Raw genomic sequence first — 21,194 nt, 5'->3', positions numbered from 1 at the left:
AAGAAGAATGGAGTAAAATTGCAGTGTCCAGATGTGCAGGCCTGATTAAGATCTATCCACACACACACAGATTCAGTGATTGTATTGAGGGCAAAGGTGCATCTACTAAATACTGACTTTAAGGGGCAAATACTTATGCAGTCACTTATTTTACATTATATATATTCAGTTAATTTACATCAATTTGTAGAAATCTGTTTTCACTTTGACACTGAAGAGGTTTTTTTTGTTATATATTTTTGTTTTGTATATATTTTCTATATTGTCCATGATTCCATTTCTAAAAGCAATGAAAAGGGGAAAACAAATATATATTTATATATGTTAATGGGAGATATGAGATCTCAATATCTGCTCTTATGGCAAGCAAAATGATTTGTGACAAAGCCCCTGCAGACCAGACTAGGAAACCCGTTTAATTCGCTGAGTAGCACGTTACCTTCCCTTCATTAAATCGCCATTACATTGTCACTTCCGCCGGTAGGCTTTTAATGTGAAATCTAACAGGAAGTGGACTATCATACAACCGCCGGCGTTACAGCGCCGTGCCACCGCTGAAGTCGATGAAACAGGGTATAACAAGCAGCGTGTTCAGTAAGTACTAAGTATTTCATTAAAATATACAGTAGCGTAACCATGACAAGCCATGACAGTTTGATGCGTTGTGTAGCCATTTTTTATTTACTAAAACTGTCGGCTTTCTTGTTTAAAGGTCGCTTGCCGAACACAGGTGTATCATAAATTAGCACTTGCTAACAGTCACAGTCAGCTTAAGACAGTTATCAGAGTTTTCGGTCACCAGGGTGGACTGACTCGTTAAAATTAAGGTCATTTGTATGTTCGGGTGTCAGTTATTTTATTTATTTTTTATATTTTATGTTTGCCACGGTAGGAATGTAGCGGCTATATTCACTGAGTCCATCACACCTGGTGTGGGGGGATGGGTGGTTGGTTTCGCAGCACAATGCACTTGACTTGATCACAATTTGACCGGAAGTCATGCTTATGTGGGCTACGATAATCCAACCATATTGAAGTGGGCAAAGTTTTTAGAGCCATGCTTTTCAGACGAGGCGCAGTTAATATCGAAGATTTAGTGTTGGTTGGTTATAGTCATTAAACAGTGTAGCAAGCCAGGTTTTGCTTAGAATATTAATTAAGAATGTAGTGGATGTGTAACCTAAATCATGCCAGTGGAAATCAAATTCAGAGAATATATGTGTATATATATATATCATAGAAGAAAATAATAAATGAACAATATGTTAAATGAAGGATTTGGGGGCCCCACTGTACTGATTGATTTCATTACACAATAAACTCAATATTTCACAACTAAATTCAAGCTGGATTTAACAGAAATTGAGCTGGAATAGCACAATAAAAAAAAAAAGAGATGGTAAAAATGGAATGTTTACGCTTGCTGTTTTTCAGTTTGCTAAGGGGAAGAGTCCATATGCTACTTGGGTAACATATTGTTTAAAACCCTGTAACCTTATTTTACTAGAACTGATGCCTAAGCTATCTCATTTTTTATTAATTTCTTTGCAGTTTGATCCCGATCTGAGTCATTTAATATTTAGTATCTGCCGATACCAAGTCCCGATCCGATACTTAGCCCAATATTTTCTTAGATAATACAGCTGCATTACGAAAAAAAACACCTGCATCCAAGCTGTTCTTAATAGCTTTTTTTTATTTTGTTGAAACAAAGTAAATACTTTCATATGGCTCTTTCTTATTCTGCATACCCTATTGCAACATTGGTTTTCATTAGTTTAACAAAAACAACAAGTAAACAAAGTCAGTAAGTAAACCCTGATCCTCTACCACAGAGGTGGGCTGGTTATCCGGAGCGATGAATTCAATGACCTCTGTAATATTTGTTGCCATGTCGCTGACTCGAGGATATTTCTTTTTCCTTTGGAAAGTATCCACGAGTGTTTGTTGCTTCGGTGCCTTTGCCTGTATTGCTTGAGTGAACTCATGTTTTTGTTTATGTGCTAAACAGATAATAAGAATTTTTTATCTATTATTATTTATTGTTTCTAGAGCAGCAACAGTAAAGCTAACAGCAGGAACATCACTATATAAACTAATATATCACTGGAAATGAGTCAAAATGTAGGTAAACATAAATACATATTCCTTAAAATCATAATATTGAGTGAAGTTTAGAAAGGATAAAGAATACAGACGTCAGTCAGTAACAGCCATTCACCCTGTCCTCCTCCCTCTGCTGAGGTGATGCACTGCCTGCATGTATCACCTCAGCAGCAGCTTCGTGGCTGAAAACATTTTTTTCTCATGTTGACCCTTTTCTTTAAGAGCCCCAGCATTTTCTTGAGTTTGACAGTATAAAGACAGGGCATGAGCACACCACTACCACTTTTTCATAAATTCAAATTAGTCATTATTCTCGCTCTTTATCTACAGTGTGTATTTTTTAATACATTAAGCAACAGATCAAAAAACAATTGTAGTGGACATAATTTTTTTTTTTGTCTTATTTTTTTCTTACAGGACGTGGTTTATTCACCCAAGGTTCATTCTGCAAAGGAGACTTTGTAGTTGAATACAGGGGAGATTTGATTGATGATGACAAAGCCCAGAGGAGAAGAAGCTCTTACCACTCCTCATGCTCTGCATTTTTGTTTGCATTCAAGTGGAGAGGGAAAACATGGTGGTAAGATTTTCAGTTACTATACTGCTTTATAGTTATATACATTGTTAAATTTGACATACAGGCTTGCACAATCAGTGATCGCCATTTTGCCATCTGCTAATATGATCCTGCAATGTAAATGAAATACATTTCGAAATGTATCAAAGTTAAAACAAATAATTGTATAGGACCTGTAGGAGACTATTTTCATTTCTGTAATATTTTCCCCCTCCCTTTACTTGTTTTTTTTATCCTTTTTAAGTATTGATGCCTCCAGAGAAGACGGTTTATTTGGGTGTTTAGTTAATGATGATGCTCTCATGGGTAACCACTTCTTCTTTTCTACTTTGTGTATGGACTTTTAACTTTGATGTGAAGCAAGACTTATTTTTTGTAAGATTTCTACATGTTTTATCCTGCCTTAGGACAACGGATAAAATTTAGCAACTGTGCTAACTCCGGCATATTTACATTGATGCTTTTCGCTGATATGTTGATTAATATGCATTGTCCTAATCAAATAGATAAATAAATAAATAAAAATGAACACAGACATCCAAATTGTAAGATGAAAAAAATTGATGTGGAAGGAAGACCACACTTATGTGACATAAAGGAAGGTGAGGAAATTACATATGACTATGGAGGAGATGACTGCCCATGGCGAATGCAAGTTTGTGTCACAACTGCACAGTGTTTAAGTGTGTAGGGTTTATTGTCTCAGAATAACATGGTGGTTGAATGTAGCGTCATTTGAAAAATAAATGAAATCTAATCAATCTGTGTATGAATACTTTCACGAATTTATGACATTTAGGACAGATCTGAACTTTAATAGACATGTTTTCCTTTGGCAGAAATATTACTCTAATCGGGGACATTCACAACGTCCCCACAGTGCACTTTTACTCTGGTGTACGAGTACAAACTTTTTTTGTTTCTGATGACCTGGAGACAACTGGTCCCCATAAATGATGACAACGTGGTGTGTGAAATGTCCCCACTAAGCTTCTTGTTTTCAAGATGTGTGACAGCACACAATAGCTGAAGTAATTGTAGGAAAAAATGCAGTAGAATTGGGTGTTTGTTTTCCTCTGAAGTCTGGTGTGTAGGCATGTCTTTATCTTTAGAGCTAAGTCCTTAAGGAAATGTATTACTCTAATTGAATATTATTAGTGTTAACATCAAATTGACCAATTGCTTAACATATTTTTTATTTTTTTTCTTCCATGAAATCATTGCAGACGACCACAACCACAAGGGATGTTCCTCCTGTCACAGGCTCCAACCATGCTGTCGTTACAGAGATGGAGATAACTGATGCTTCTTGTCCACAGGACACTTATCAACAGGTACGTTCATAGTTGATGTTAACTTCTGGAGTCTCTGAGTCTTCTTTTAGTGCTGTTATCTTTAAGCAAGTAAATGCAACAAGTAAGGTCAATATGAGGGAAATCTATTGTGAATCAGGTGAGCCATACAGTTTGATCTACTGCACCCATAAGGCAGATGATTTAAGGGACATTTAGGATAGATCTGAACTTTAGTAGACATTTTCCTTGGACAGAAATATTGCTCTAATCAGGGAAATTCATGACGTCCCCACAATGCACTTTTACTCTGGTGTACGAGTACAAACTTTGTGTGAGGTTTCTGATGACCTGGAGACAACTGGTCCCCATAAATGATGACAACGGGGTGTGTGAAATGTCCCCACTAAGCTTCTTGTTCTCAAGATGTGTGACAACTAGACTTTTAGTCAAGACTGCCTAAACCGAGACCAAGACACTACCAAGACCAGAGAGTATCGAGTACCAAGACCAAGGCAGACCAAGTCAAGACCAAGACTAGTTCAGCTCAAGACCGAGACCAAAAGAAAACTATTTTTTTTTGCCATTTTGCACGAGTTGTAGAACATAAGCACCATATTGGGTTCAGCTGCTTAGTATAAATATGAGATTGTATTATTTCAACTACAGGCACAATAATACAGAGACAGTGCATGTATCATAATGCATCAAATATGTGTAGCAATTGCATGACCGCTATTTCTACACTATTTGAGGATTGACTTCTCGAGTGCTGTTAAGGACTGACATGACTATAGTCCCAAAGTCATCTAACAAAATAACAAGCCTCCAACACCACCCTGCACCTCAAAAAAAGTCTATGGGAAACATGTTATGATTTAAATTAAATATGATTTAAATTGTACTTAATTTGTAGATGAAACGTGAATTTTAAATATAAAAGATACACACAATTATCAACTTGAAATTGCATTATTTCCAATTATAGTAGCCAAATTACACCGTATAATATCAGCATCACTGAAATGGCATAGGCCTAATGCTTAATCAATCACAACGATATGCAAATATTATTCAAAGGCCAATGATGCCATATATTTATTCAAAGGCCATTATAAGCACAATGTTTCACAATGTTTTCACAATGTTTCCATGGAGGGTTTCCACACTGTCCAGGCTGACAGGGACTGCACTATGAGCGGTAAGCGCAAAGGAGGGGGGCTTGCTGTTTATGTGAACAACAGGTGGTGCAATCCTGGTCACATTACTATCAAAGACCGCATCTGCAGCTCGGATATTGAACTGTTAGCTGTGGCTCTCCGTCCCTACTATGTACCCCATGAATTCTCACATGCTATTGTCGTGGCTGTGTATATTCCACCGTCCGCTAACCCGATGTCGGCATGTGACGTCATCCACTCGACAATAGCCGGACTACAGACTGCTCACCCGAGTGCTCTCATTATAATCTCGGGTGACTTCGACCATGTCTCCATTAAAAAAACACTCCCGAAATTCACCCAGTATGTGACCTGTAAAACCATAGAGGAGAAGACCCTGGACCTGCTGTATGCTAATGTAAAGGACGCATACACCTCCACGTCTCTCCCCCCACTGGGAAGATCAGATCACAACCTGGTGCTTCTCACCCCCTGCTATGTGCCTCTAGTGAAGAGGCTGCCTGTGACCACAAACACAGTGAGGACATGGTCAGAGGACTGCTATGAGGCACTGCAGGGCTGCTTTGAGGTGACTGACTGGAATGTACTCTGTGAGCCACACAGAGAGGACATTGATGGCCTTACTGAGTGCATTACGGACTACATTAATTTCTGTGTGGAGGGCATTGTCCCAGCAAGGACTGTGCGCTGTTACCCAAACAACAAGCCTTGACTTACAAAAGAGGAGGAGCTGAGGGACATTCAGAGGGACCTGAATGTCAAGATCAAAGAGGCTAAGGACGGCTACAGAAGGAAGCTGGAGTGGAAACTCCAGCAGAATAACATGAGGGAGGTCTGGAGTGGTATGAGGACCATTACCGGCTTCAGACCAACTAGCAGTGGAGCTGAGGGTAGTGTGGCTAGGGCCAATGAGTTAAATCTATTCTTCAATAGATTTGACACTGCAGCCCTGGCCCCTGCTGGCTCTCCTGTTGACTGTCTCCAGCCACCACAGCTTCAGACCCCCCCTCCTCCTCCTGCTAGCACCCCATCCAACTTCTTGAGCACCTCACACCCATCCCCCACTCCTCACACCTACTCTGGCTCCCATGCTACCTGGCCTCCTCTCATTGTGGACTCCAACTCTCCCCCTCCTCGACCTGCACTGTTTACACCGCTTCATGTCAGGAGACAGCTGAGCAAACTCCCCGCCGGTAAGGCTGCAGGCCCTGACGGTTTCAGCCCACGGTTTCTCAGAGCCTGCGCCGAACAGCTGTGTGGAGTGCTTCATCGTGTCTTCAACATGAGCCTTAGCCTCCAGAAGGTCCCTGTGATATGGAAGACGTCCTGCCTCGTTCCAGTGCCAAAGACGCCGCAGCCCAGTGGTTTCTCGGACCGGTGGCACTGACGTCACATATCATGAAGACCCTTGAGAGACTCGTCCTGGAGCAGCTCAGGCCTATGGTCAGGCCGCACCTGGATCCCCTCCAGTTCGCCTACCGGCCCCGGATTGGAGTCGGGGATGCCATTATCTTCCTGCTGAACCGTGTCCACGCCCACCTGGACATGCCGGGGAGCACTGTGAGGGTCACTTTCTTTGACTTCTCCAGTGCTTTCAATACCATCAGGCCTGCTCTACTGGGTGACAAGCTGACGGCGATGCTGGTGGATCCCCCCCTTGTGTCCTGGATTGTGGATTACCTCACTGGCCGACCACAGTACGTGCGCTTGCGGAACTGTGTGTCAGATGCTGTGGTCAGCAACACCGGGGCTCCACAAGGGACTGTCCTCTCTCCTTTCCTCGTCACACTTTATACCACGGACTTCAGCTACCAGACAGATGTCCCCATTATGGACATCTAAATCTACCCAGCTCAAACCAAACTGGGGACAAGTAGTGGCGGCTCCAGAGATTTATTACTGGGGGGTCCATGGGGGGGGGCCGGATTGTTTATAGGAGGTGCTAGTGAATTCTGACACAACAAACACCAAAAAAATAATCTTAATAATAAGATTTATTGATCCCAGATTAATATACTGTACATAAGGGTTTTGTGTTTTGCTTTACTTCAATTATCAAAACAATCATACAATCAACCCAGTATTTATGTCCCCTAACCAAATAACATGACGGCACAAAACAAAAACAGCAGCTGATCACCATCACTCCAAAACTAAATAGAAAGGGTTCCAGATCTTGTCCGACTTGTGTTTCAGGCTGTAACATGTAACATCATAAGCACTGTGAATTATTTTAACAAGCACCACAGAGAACATCTGTAGATTTACAAAATAGTGCAACTGTGAGCAGCAACAAATGTAGCACAGTATATAGTTAAATATACAAAGCCATCTAACAAAATAAACTGTTACAGGCTACATAACTTGTGTGTCACTCCTCTTGTGTGTCCTATAAACTCCTCTCCACTCCCATCCTCCTCTGTTCTCCCCTCCTTTTAGGGCTCCACTGAAACTAACAAACAATAAGTAGCATAATTCAGACCTGTCAAAAAAGAATTGTGTACTCACTAGTCATAAGAGAATGATCCGCCTGTTGTTGTGATTAGCTGCGAAGCGGTCAATGACTGCATCCACATCCAGTTCTTTGGTCCTTTTTGGAGCTGATTGCCAGCACACCCAGATTGCTGGTTCGGGCATATCCACTTCTGTTCCTGAGGTAGGTTTTTAAACGCCGTAAGCAGGAAAAACTCCTCTCACATGCAGCTGATGTGATGGGCAGTGTCATGGAGATGCACACAAGTTTGCACAGGTCGACAAAAGCATCCTTGTATGTCCTCAATAGCACCAGCACATCATGGGTGGTGCTGACAACGTCCCCACTTTGTTTTTTCCTCACAATAAGTCTTTTTACCTGGTGAAGTTCTGCTCCAAGGTTTTCCTCCAAGACTCTACAGTGTTTAGCCATGGGCAAAAGGGCATTTTTGTCCATGAATGTCTTGTGTTTGGGGTTAACAGCTGCTGCTCCTTTCAGAATGTGGCAGCTTTCAGAAGAAAATCGCCTGTTCAATTCACTGATTAATCTGTCGATTACTGGGGAAAAGCAGTGCTTGCAATAGTCATCTGAAGTTTCCAGTGGCTCTTTTGATCCTGTTTGGCTGTTCACCACAAACTCCAGCAGGTGGCGGGGCTGTTTTTTTCTCCTCACTTGTGGGCGCTGCATGTCAATGCTAAGTGACTCACACATGTCACTGGCACAGTCCCAGATTTTTGTCCATGTTTCAGCATTGCGTTTGTCATTGAGGGCATCAACAACTGCAAAGACCAGGTCAATGGCAGATGCCAGCTCCAAATCTGTGGCCTGTAGATGATCAGATAAGGTTTTTGTGAGACTAAATATGCTCTCCAGCATATAGATGTGCAGAACAAACTGTGCATCAATAAGTCCAATCAGTGATTTCGCTTCAGTAGCTCTATGAGCATTTGTCTGGTTGCTCACATCCACAAGAGTTGCTAAGATATAAGGGATTGTTCTTTTTATTGCCCACAGTGTAGAATATTGGCAGGCCCATCTGGTATCTGATAGTCTTTTCAGTTCTGCTGTTCGTTTAGTGGGCTCGAGTTCTTGCTGTTTCTCCATGAACACCTTGTGTGTCACTGCCCCAGAAAAAAAGTTGTACAGCATCTGGACTGTTGCAAAGCATTCTGCAGCTGGTTTCACATTATGCACACAGTCAACTAAAACTAAGTTTAGTCTGTGCGCTTCGCAATGGATGTAAAGTGCATGTGGCACTTCTTGGCGAAATTTTTCCTGGACACCGTTGTTGCACCCGGACATGACAGATGCCCCGTCATAGCACTGTGCAATGCATGCATTTTTGTCTATGTTGCACTTAGCCAATGTCTGTTTAACTGACTTGAGTAAAGACTGTGCATCCAAGCCATCTGCAGGGATAAAGTCCAGAAACTCCTCATGAATGTTGTCATTATTTAGGCAACGCAGAACAACAGATATCTGCTCTTTCTTGCTCACATCTTTTGTTTCATCCACCATTAGAGCAAAGTGCTCTCCTAGCTTAACCTCTTTGCTTACTTGTTCTCTCACCATGCTGGACATAATATCAATCAGCTCATTTTGAATATCATGGTGCACATATTTAGCATTACCGGGTCCACTAGATAATTTCTTTGACACAGTACTGTCAAATTTCCCCAGCAGATTTAACAGTTCAAGGAAATTACCTCTGTTGGTGGACTGCTCATCCTCTCTGTGCCCCCTCTGTCCAATCGTTTGACAAGCTGTAAACTGCAGTGACTCCACCACTGCTTGCATGTACTGCCTGTTTTCTTGTACAATCTTGCTATGTCCAGTATCAAGGTGCGTCAAAATCCTCGACCCGCTTTTCTGTTTTTCCTTAAACTCACACCATCCTTCCATGGCTAGTCTGTGAGAAGCACTTGCATTGTGCTGAGCCAGTTTCTCTGCTCCTTTTCTCCAGTTTGTGAACCCGGCATGGGTGAAGCTCTTTTCTGTGTGACTCGGCCCATGGCCAAGGTGGTGGAAAAAATGCCTACAGGCATGGCAAATGGCCTCATCAATTGACAGCGAGTATTGCAGCCACGAATACTGTTTGAACCACAAGTAGTTAAAACTCCTTAAAGTTGGCTGGGAATAGGATCCAAATCTCTGACGCATGTATGACTGGAGTTGAGGCCGCCTCGGTCCCTCTGCTGGGTCTTGGCTCAAATCCACAGGGCCACCAAGATTCCTGCCGCCCGTGACCACAGTTTCACCGCTCGTTGAAGCACGCCCTTCCATCTCGGCACCGTTCTCATTTTCGTGTCTGTTAGCATTACCTCTGGTCTCAGAGTCAGAGTCTGTTGTTGTTGGAAATAAACCCTCTGCGGATGCAGCAGTCGCCGCTGATTCCGCTGACGCCGTTCCAGTTAATGCCTCTTCCTTGTCTTCATCCTCCCCTTCATTCTCATTCTCCACGTTTGGCACCATCACTCTATCCTCCATGCTGGCGCTGGAATGTGTGTGTGAATCGCCGCAACCGCCATCGTCCACTCTCACTCATTTTTTTGGGATAACGAAAGTAAATCGGTCCATGATGCTAACTCGCAAGCTAGCGGTTAATAGCCTACGCCAAGCAACGTCAAAAGGTCAAATGTAACGTGCCGTCTGCGTGCGAAACCAGCCAATCAAATCACGTGACACAATAGCAGCAAGGGTCATCATCATTTAAAAAAGTTATGCCGGTGGCGGCAAGGAAGTAGATCCGATGATTAAATGGCTCCTCGGGATCCCCCTGCTCCATGTTGATCCATCTGAAGATCCCTGAGAACCTCTTCTCTAAAGACTTTTTTAGTGCTCTAACTATTGTCACAATCTGCGGCAGCTGCACTTCCATCTTGTTGAGGTAAGTTCCAGGACGGTGGGGACCAACATGCTGATGGTAACCACAATATCTCCTTCTGTGAGGTCTGTTGCCTCAGAAAAAGGCTCAAGCACAGTACAAAGGTCTTTCAGCTTGGGCCCATTCTCGGACTGAAAACGCAATATTTTCTGTATCACATTCGCTGCACATTTCTGTGACAGCCCTGTGGTATTGCTAGCTGCCGGGATAGATTTATTAGCCCCAAAGTGGGTCTCAAACATGTCTCTGACCTTAGAACTGCTGTGAAGCAGGGTTGTGAACTTGGTGGCCTTAGCAATGGCTCTTGCAATTACCTTCACTTCTTTCATGCCATCACTGACGACCAGTTGGAGCGAGTGTGCGAAGCAAGACAAGCGTTCACCTGATGACCACGGCTGTTCAAAGTCTTCTACGTCCTCCCACATCATTTCATCATCAAGGTCATCACTGTCACTTTCAGGTTGCTCTGAGTCTGGCAATCTCACTTTAAGGGCCCGCTTCATGTTGGATATGTTATCCGTCAGAATGAAGCTTATTTTGTTGCTAATGCCATACTCCTCAACAATTTCATCAAATTCTGAGGTGATTCGTGTCTTGTACTTATTTGTACCTCGTAATACAACAAACGGACCAGAGACCAAGACGTGTAGTTGACTCTTTACTGAAGCATCACTTCCTATCTGAACACTTGCGCATGCGCGCTCATTACATATCCAAACCTGCTCACTACATCTCCCCCTTTAAACTGAGACTTTCCACTTCTTTATAGAAAACTGAAATCATATGCTATTAAAGCCTAATGCAGATTTTACCTTCTACGCAGGGGAACAGATGACATGTTAACCATCACTGTAAACATGAGCATATATGTAAACTGGTTAGATTAACTGGTTGATTTCAATGTTACATCACTTATCACATCTCATTTTCTCTCTTTTTTTTTTTTTTTTTTTTTGAACATTAAGGTAAGTACATAACCTAACTGAGAGGTAGGGTAGACTGCCTGATCCTCTCTGTTGTGGTATGGAGTTTATTCTGCTCCATGTATACACACAACACTAAACTACAAATTCAGTCTTTTCACAGGCTTGACTTCCCTGCCAGCCCTGGTGTGTTGTGCAGAGTCTGGCTGGTCCTTAGACGATGAAGGCACCACTCTCAGGTGAGAACGGTTTCTCCGGAGACTGCCGGTGGAGGTTTGAACCACATAAGAGCGTGGTGTCCCTGCTGAGCCAGAGACGACTCCTGTGTGTGTTGTGTTCCGTATCCAAACCTTCTGACCTGGCTTGAGAGGTGGTGTCTCCCGTGCTCTGTGTCGTCTGTTGTATCCCTCAGCCTGTTGTCTTTTCAGCTCCTGGTCTTTCAACTCAAAAGCCCTTAAGTCCGGCCAGGCTGGTGTGAGGGTGTTTGGACTCACCGGAAGGGGTGTTTGAATGTTTCGCCCCATCAGGAGCTGTGCAGGTGATACTCCATGAGCAAGAGGAGTTGCTCTGTACGTCATGAGTGCTTTGTGAGGGTCCTCACTCTTCTGCAGCAAGGCTTTGACAGTTTTTACTGCCCGTTCAGCTTCCCCGTTGCTTTGTGGGTAACGGGGGCTACTGGTTACGTGTTGAAAGTTGTAATCCTTAGCAAAATCTGCAAACTCAGTGGCAGCAAACTGTGGTCCGTTGTCTGTGACGAGTGTATCCGGCACTCCGTGGCGGCTAAAGATGGCTTTCATCTTCTCGATCACAGCTGTTGCTGAAGTGCGTGTAAGATTGACAACTTCAATGTAACGTGAATAATAATCAATGACAACTAAGTACTGACCCTTCTTCCACTCAAATAAGTCAGCTGCTAGCCGCTCCCAAGGGCGTGAAGGCAAGGGTGTGGTTATCAGAGGTTCTGTGGCATTTTGACACTCTTTAGCGCAAATTTCACACTGACGTACTTTCTCTCTGATTTGTGTGGTCAGCCCTGGCCACCACACTGATTCATGCGCCCTGGCCATGCATTTCACCATGCCTTGATGACCCTGGTGTAGTTTGTCCAAGATGTCGTTTTGCATGCTTAATGGGATCAGTATCCTGTTTCCTTTCATTAGCAGGCCATCTACCATCAGCAGGTCATTTCTGTATTGCCAGAAGGGCTTTAACTGTGGTGCCGAACTGTTTCTTTCCCACCCTGTGTGGATCAGGGAGGACAGCTGCTTACACACGGGGTCTTCCTCCTGAGCTCTCCTTATTTGTAGCAACTTCTCAGGTGAGGCTGGGAGCTGCTGAATGACCTCCTGGATATGAGCGTTCACGTCATTCTGAAGCACAAGGTCATCCTCTGTTGCTGTCGACTGTAGTGGCGCTCTTGATAAAGCGTCGGCTGCCACTAGGTTTTTTCCTGGTACGTGTATGATCGTGTAGGAAAAACGCATAAGTCGTAACCTAAATCGCATGATGCGAGGTGGGACGTCATCAAGCGGCCTTGAGCTGAGGAGACTGATCAACGGTTTGTGATCTGTTCGCATCACAAAGTGCAGACCCAGGAGGTAAGTCTGAAATCTTTCGCAAGCCCAGGTGACTGCAAGGGCCTCCTTCTCAATTTGGGCATATCTGCGCTCTGTCTCAGTCATACTGCGGGATATGAAAGCCACTGACCTCCAATCTCCTGAGTCTTGAAGCTGAGACAGCACCCCTCCTAACCCATACGAAGAGGCGTCTGCTGACACTCTTGTCGGTTTGTCTGGGCTGTACTGGGCAAGGACAGCAGATGAACTGAGCTCGTCTTTCACTCTATCAAATGCACTCTGCTGCGCTGCTCCCCACATCCACATGTTTTCTGCTTTCAGGAGTTCTCTAATAGGTCCTGTGAGCTCTGCAATGTTAGGTGAGAACTTTCCCACATAGTTGACCATTCCCATGAAGCGCTTCACATCGGACACGTCTGTCGGTGGTGGCATCTCCCTAATCGCTCTGATCTTCTCTGGATCTGCATGTGTGCCTTCTGCACTCACAACATGTCCAAGAAATTTGACCTGCTTCACGGCAAACTGACATTTGTCATTTAGAGTGAGGCCATGCTGCTGCAGTCTTTGCAACACTTTATGCACTCTCTCATCATGTTCTGTGGGGGTGGCACCGAAAATCAGGATGTCATCTGCATGACATAAGGTTCCCTCCAGGCCGTCCAGCAGTTGCGTCAATCTCTTCTGGAAGTGCTCAGGGGCCGACGATATACCAAAAGGGAGACGATTAAAGCAATAACGACCAAAGGGCGTGATGAAGGTGGTGAGTGGGGCTGAAGCTCTGTGCAAAGGCACCTGCCAAAAACCAGCAGTGGCGTCCAGTTTGGAAAAAATTCTAGCTCCGGCTAGTTTAGCTAGTGTTTCATCAACTGCTGGAAGAATATGTCGCTCCCTGCACACATTTTCATTCAGGCGGGTTAGGTCAACGCATATTCTAATTTTTCCATTTGGTTTTGGTACTACAACCATACCTGAGCACCACTCTGTAGCTTCCTCTATGGGAGAAATAACACCCATTTCCTCCATCCTTTTTAACTCTTCTTGGACTTTTCCCCTTAATGGCAATGGCACGCGACGTGGCACAGCGAGGGCAAAGGGAGAGGCATTGTCTTTTAGTTTAATTTTGTATTCTCCCTGTAGCTTACCTAAGCCAGTGAAAACTCTGGGATATTGTTCTTTGTAGCTTGTTTCCGCTGTTGTGATAGCCTGTACTGGATTGAGCAGGTCAAGGTCTTGTATAGCAGGTAATCCCAGCAAAGGAGTCACTAAACCTGGCACAACGTACACCTGCTGCTTTGCTACAGTTCCATTATGGCTAATCTCTGCAGTAAAATGTCCGTTTACCTCTATGGGAGCGTTGCTTGGTCCACACAGTCTTTTGGTTGTCGGTAACAGCCCCCCGTGTAGCTTTTTTGAGTACAAGCGTGCTGGGATAGCTGTCACTGCGGCGCCCGTGTCCAACTTGAACACCATCTGCTGGCCATTCACTGCAACTGACTTCTGCCAACATGTGTCGGATTTTGTACAATTCACTGTGCCCAGGAACAATGACTCAACTCTCTCATCCAAGTCACTTTCTTTAATTTCCTCCATTCTCATTTTAGTTTTACAGACAGCGGCGAAATGTCCCTTTTTCTTACATTTCTTGCACTCAGCAGTGCGGGCGGAACATGCATTGAATGAGTTTTCATGTATCCTTCCACATCTGCCACATTTATCATTTGCATAATTTTGCACTGTTCTTTCCTTCGGCTTAAAGCCACTCTTCCCATGTGGGGAGAATTTCTGTTTGAACTTGAATCCAACTGCATCCATGTTTGCCTCAGTGGCATCAGTGCTACTTCTTAATACAGGCTGTTGCTTTTTAATTTCCTCACTTTGTCGGATTTTCGTCGTAGCTTTCACAAGAGTTAGCTCAGAATCTAGCTGTAATTTCTCTGAAAGTGCGTGGTCTTTGATACCTACGACAAGGCGGTCTCTGATCATCTCATCTTTGAGAACTCCATACTGGCAATGCTCAGCCATTTTATGCACAGCTGTAATAAACGCTTCTGCCGTTTCTCCGGGCTCCTGGCGACGTTTGTTGAATTTAGCTCTCTCGTAGATAACGTTATGCTTGCAAATGAAATGCTTGTCAAACGCTTCTTTTACTTTGTCATAGTTTTTCTTGTCCCCATCCGACAGTGCTAACGTGTTCAGAACATCATCCGCCATATCTCCCATAGTGTACACTAGGGAGTTCCCTTGATACTCTTGACTTTTTTGATTAAGTCCTGCTGCTATGCGGAATCTTTCAAAGCGTCGGCTCCAATGTGGCCAACTACCAAAGTCTCCGAAGTCAAATGCTTCTGGTGGACTAATCGAAAATAGAGAATCCATTCTGTTTTACTTTCCGAAGGCTCCCCTCTGTATCATTGACCGATGTTGTGTCAACGTAGCTTCACGTTAGCTCTGCTAGTTCACTCACTTCACTGGAGTTGGCGAAAAGTTCTCTTCCCGTCGGTAAACTGCAACGAACCTTCCGTTTACTTGCGTCGGGTAGTTGCTTTCTTATCAGAGGCGAGGACGGTCACTTCTGACACCATGTCTTGTACTTATTTGTACCTCGTAATACAACAAACGGACCAGAGACCAAGACGTGTAGTTGACTCTTTACTGAAGCATCACTTCCTATCTGAACACTCGCGCATGCGCGCTCATTACATATCCAAACCTGCTCACTACAATTCGTTCACCACAGTGCTTCCCTGTGAAATGCCGACAATCCAGCAGAAAGGATTTTTAACTGTAGGAGTCCTTGTCTTCGCAGGCAATATGCGCAGTAACCCCAAGGAAGGAGCGAAGCCTCCTGTCAGACCAGAGGTCGGTTGTAAGCGCAACACTTGCCTGAGCTTCCACCGCTTTGATGATGTCATCCTTAACCTTACTGACTAGATAAGGTATCTGCTTCTCTGTCAAGCTGGTCCTAGACACAGGAGTGTATTTGCAGTCTATGACAGAAAGAAAGTGTCTAAAATTTGGATTTTCTACTAGAGACAGGGGCAGAGAGCATCCAATGACATGGTCCTGGAGGATGGCTTGTGTAATGGCCTGTTGCCTGGATGAATGGGCATATAAGTGGATTCTTTGTGCAAAGGAAGGTATTGTCTGCTGTGTGGTGTCTGCCATTGCCAGTGATGCAGGTCCTGCTTTGTACTCCAAGTACCTGCAAAATAGGGAAAGAGACATCTGTAAGACATCTGTTCATATTCAACCACAACCAACTGTCTTGCAAGTGATATGAAAATTAAGTGTACAGTCTGTAAGGGAAATTCTCCTTTGTGAGGTTGAGAGTTGCTAAATCTCAGAAGAATTGTAGACTCAGCGTGATGAATCGGATCTCTTTAATACATGCAGCATGGAGCGAAGACCTGAAGTGTTCTCTCCCGTCTTCCAAATGTTTCTGACTTAAACACAAAACAGAGTGGGGGGTTACAACATTTCTTCCCAGAACAATGACCCCTTGATGTTTGGTGGATCGTCTCTTTCCCAGGACAGTGACCCTTTTGATACTTCATTAGAATGTAAATTTCATCTACCATCTATCTTCCTGTAACACCCCAGACGAGAGGCAATTGTCTCTCGTCTGACTCTGACACTTACGGCAAAAGGGGTTTCTCCCCTTTTGCTCTCACATCCTGATATGGTGTTTACAGTATATTTCTTACTCAATGGAAAACTATTTAATTTCTCACAAGTCTAAACATCAGGTCTTTGCATTATGAAACCTAAATCCAATCCAGTATGACACATTAACAGATCATCTCTGTATTTGACTTCATCTTTTTGCATAACTGCAGCACTATGCCTGCTCCTCCTGTCAGCCAACTAACTCATGTGTATTGCTGCTGATAAGAAATGAAACCAATCTTAACAGAAAATACACTTCTGCTCTATAAGGTCTGATGTTGTTCTCTACAGAATCTGTAGCTTAAACCATTCTGCAGCTGTAGTGGCATGATAGGCTCATAGGGCCACACAGAAGTGGACTTAACCGTGTTAACCACATCACACATTATACATACATGTACCATAAGGCTGTGTGTGTGCGCGCGCTCTCACGGATTGACAGACTGTGTGCAGCGACACTGTGCCGTACCGTATCCACCCCCCCCCTTAAGACAGTGATGAAAGCCATGATCCCAAACAAAGAAAATACTTTCTTTATGTTTTACTGGATGACTGCGGTATGGAGAGTCCCACCATATGTGACGGCACAACACCTGACTTGGACATCAACTACATCGCATCTGTCACCACTATTGAAGAAGAACCCTGCTCAAGTCAGGACCCCAATGGCAGCGTAGTTGTTGGTGCTTTCCAAAAAAAAATGGCAAAAGAGTCTACAATAAGAGACACTTCTGTGTCTATTGCAGTAAGCCATATGCCAAAATTGCAAGGCATCTTGAAAGTGCACACCAAGATAAAATGGATGTGTCAAGAGCTCTTAGCTTTCCAAAGGGATCCAAAGAGAGAAAACAACAGCTAGAATATATTCGTCACAGAGGCAACTATGTTCATAATGCTGCTGTCATGGAGTCAGGGAAGGGGCAACTTGTCCCATTGAAACAGCCACCAAAAGAAGTGCAGGCAACTGATATCATGAGCTGTGCGTACTGCCAAGGACTCTTTACAAGAGAGGTTCTGTGGCGACATGTGCAAATTTGTAAACTCAAGCCTGGGTCAATCAAACCAAAGCCCGGAAAGAACCGTGTTCAGGCTCTGTGTACATACACAGGTCTTGTGCTTTTGCATATGAACAGGCACTTGTGGGAAGTTTTCAGTGCTATGAATCCCAGTCCTTTCAAAGAAATTACAAAAAAATGGCCGCGTGAGTTTGGAGAGCACATGCTCAATAAAGGTGGGATGACAGCAAAAAATCAACAGTGCACTTGAGAAAAAATGTGTGAACTGGGACGACTGCTGGCTAATGCCAGGAAATTTACATATTTACATTACACAATTTACAATAACAAAGATGGAGGATTTTATTAATTATACCTAGAGTTGGTCAGAGCTGTCAAAGTGACATGCGGCTATGAGAGCAGCACAAACACTTTTGCCATTCCGTTACTTGCAACTAAACTTGGAAACTCTCTGGTAAAAGTCAGTAAGCTCATCAAAGCTCAGGCGCTAATATCCAATGATCAGGAACTTGTGAAGCATGCCACAGAATTCCAGCAAGTGCACAGTGAAAAGTGGAATGCAATGGTTTCTGCAACAGCACTGAGGAACATTGTTGAAGCCAAGTGGAATGCACCAACTGTAATTCCCTTTACTGAAGAAATTCAAAAAACGCATCGGTTTCTAAATGACTTCCAAGGTGAATGCAGTGGTGCGCTGTCCGAACGTCCTTCTACAAAGGCCTGGATAGATCTGGCAAAGGTCTGTTTAAAACAAACCCTGCTATTCAACAGATGCAGGGAAGGATGCATTTTTGTCAAGGGACACATCTGAGCCCCATGAGGATTTGAACTGGGCACTGTCTGCAGAGCTTTTTTCCACCTCAGACATTTCTCAACGATTATCATCAGAGGAAAGCGAGGCAGACCAGTTCCAATTCTTCTGACTTAAAAAATGCTCTGTGCATTAGACATCCTTGAGAGGCTTGAGGGGTTCTTAAAGACAATTGTTACATGTTTGCGAGACCTGCAGCTATGTCACACTTCCATGGTTCAGACTGCATTCGTGGCTTTGCAAATGCGTGTGGTGCAAAGTGTCCCAAGGCATTGACATCAACCAAACTGTGAAAGCATTCTGCGACCCTTTCAACAGTCCTGAACAAGACAGACACGGAGATGGACCAACTGGCCAACTTTCCACGACATCAGACTACATCGTGAGTTCTATCGACTCGCTGAGAAGACGCTGCAACTCGCGAAGATCAGCAAAGTTTTTATGGCACTTGAGCAGGAAAGATTGGTCGAGTTCCATGACAAGAATTTGAATGAAATCACAATTGATCCAAATAGTATGTTTGATTTCCATTCTCCTTTGTCTACCATTCTTTTTGTTTGACCAGATTTATAAGCTTGGTATGTCTCCTGCAGACAAAGTTCTGGGTAGTGTTGATAAAGATGGGTGCAGAGAGGAAGGAAACCATTCACCTTCTATTGATGGTATTTTTTATTTAGTTTTTAAGTAGGTTGTTGTACCATTTATTTTTGTCTCATATTCAAGATGACGTCTTTTATGGTACATTTCCTCACAACGTTCAAATACATTTGCAAATTAACACAAATATAGAATTTTAAAACTTTAATCTTTTATGGCACTGAAGTGTTTTGACACTTTATGGTCAGCATTGTTACAGCACAACTGAAGAACATATCTGACTAAATTATGTATTTCAGCAGAAAATAATGTTGCAGGTAATGAGGGGGATAACATCCCACTAACACGCAAGAGACGCAAACAACCATCAGCAGAGGATGGCGCATATTCTGGAGATGGTGCTGTAAGACCTTCTTGCAAAGGTGAATTTTTACACAAGATCAGTAGATGAAAAGCGTTTGAAAATAAACAAAAGATTCCTTCCATCTTTTCAACCCTGAGTTTGGGGGTGCAGAGGCATTGTTGCTGATCAGGTAGAATAAAACAGTCACAACCTGGTATAGTTTACTGCAACCATTACTTTTACTGAAAATATTTGAATTACATTATCCCAATTCTGCTTAAATTCTTCAGTAACATTTGCAGTGAAAGATATTTCCTTGTAAGTGTGATATTATTTATTTTACTTTAAGTATAGGTAAAGTAAAAGATCAGAATACTACGCCCACCACTTCAACCAAAAATATAGAAATATAGACACTGCATTGGCTGCTGGATTGTACCTCAACGTCGCCGCCATATTTGACCTGGCAAAGACTCGCCTGTGCACGAATACAAATAAACAAGGGAACTGTGGTTTTTCTGGGTGAAAAGTGCTATAGCATTGTAATTTCTCAACTGGTTTTGAGAGTAGTAAAAAAATAGTAATAAACCATTGAATATAAAAATGGCTCATTGAAATTAGTTGAGAAATTCAAATGTTATAGTGCTTTTTAATCATAAAAAGCTCTGTAAGCTTTACTTATATACATTTACAGGCCAGTCTTGCCCAGTCTGATATGGTGGCGAAATTGATGTATTGCGGTAATAAACCAAAGTCAGTGCAGCATGTACATGTACATGCCTTTTGTAAGCAACATTAACACGTCAGACTAAATAAGAGCTTGAGTCCCTGTGAGCTTCAATAGATTAAACAGTGTTTAAAAGATTGGTTAATTGAGCCTTTTTTCAGGTAAATACTGGATGTAATTCAGTGACAGTGAAGAAGTTGATTGTAAATCAGTTCTACAACATTCAAATGCATTTGCAAATGATGAATGCAAATACAGAATTTTAAAACTTGAATCTTTCATAGCACTGAAATGTTTTGACACAATTTTTTTTTTTTATGGTCCGCATTGTTACAGCACAATTGAAGTATTGTCTTGTGACGAAGAGGACATCGTCACCTTGCTTTGCACACATGGCACCACGCACTTTGGACTGAGTGTGACTACAGTTTAATAATTGCACAGACACTTTAAGAGGAGCACCAGCACTTTATTGGAGATTTGCACAATACATTTTAACACTATTTTTTGCACATTTGTATGGATATGTTTATCGTATTTATTGAACGTTTATTGTCCTTGGTCGGGTCTTGGTATTGCAGGTGGGTGCTGTGTGTGCCACGCAGCTCCACCTAGAGCAGAGGGACAGAGGGTTAACAGTGCATAATAATTGTTAATTGCTTCAACAAGGAGCTAAGCTAAGAATTTGTATTGTGTTGCTCAATAAGTGCATGCAGTGAAGAAGTCAAGTGTGTTGTGTACTCACCAGTCTTGTCTTCAGGGTGTGCAGTCAAAAGGCTTCCCCCAGTAAAAAGGTAACCAAGCGTAAATTGGTGTGGGGGTGGTGGATGTGTGTATTGTATTTTAGTAAATGTAATATGAAGTGGGATGTGTATTTTTTTTGTAAGGGGAGGCAAATGAGGGTGTGTATATAGGTTACTGATTAGGTAGTGTAAATATAGGAATAAAAATGGTGGATTAAACATGTTGATAGGCAGTGGATCCCTGTGGATGGAATCTTCCAGGGTCATTAGCTGTGACA

At 43.0% G+C, this 21,194-nt stretch overlaps 1 protein-coding gene across 9 annotated transcripts in view; it reads left to right on the top strand.

The window, feature by feature from the left end:
• Positions 1-500: 500 nt before the first annotated feature.
• Positions 501-21,194, top strand: part of LOC311253850 (uncharacterized protein) — a 49,593-nt gene continuing 28,899 nt past the window's right edge. For 5 of the 9 annotated variants that reach the window (XR_014621971.1, XR_014621972.1, XM_084384326.1 and 2 more), the window contains exons 1-3: positions 501-594; positions 2,524-2,686; positions 3,910-4,017. Coding sequence is in view for 3 of the 9 variants with exons in the window: in XM_084384326.1 (XP_084240452.1) it covers positions 3,986-4,017 (32 nt within the window). In the remaining 6 variants the exon portion in view is untranslated. Of the gene's footprint in view, positions 595-2,523; positions 2,687-3,909; positions 4,018-19,402; positions 19,526-21,194 lie in introns of all 9 variants that reach the window. The other 4 variants (XR_014621969.1, XR_014621970.1, XR_014621974.1 and 1 more) reach the window with 2 other exon arrangements.

Source organism: Pagrus pagrus, assembly GCF_965226575.1.
Source record: "Pagrus pagrus genome assembly, contig: HAP1_SCAFFOLD_55, whole genome shotgun sequence".
Lineage (NCBI taxonomy): Eukaryota > Metazoa > Chordata > Actinopteri > Spariformes > Sparidae > Pagrus > Pagrus pagrus.
Note: the sequence above shows the minus strand (reverse complement) of the source record. Positions and strands in the feature narration are given on the sequence as shown.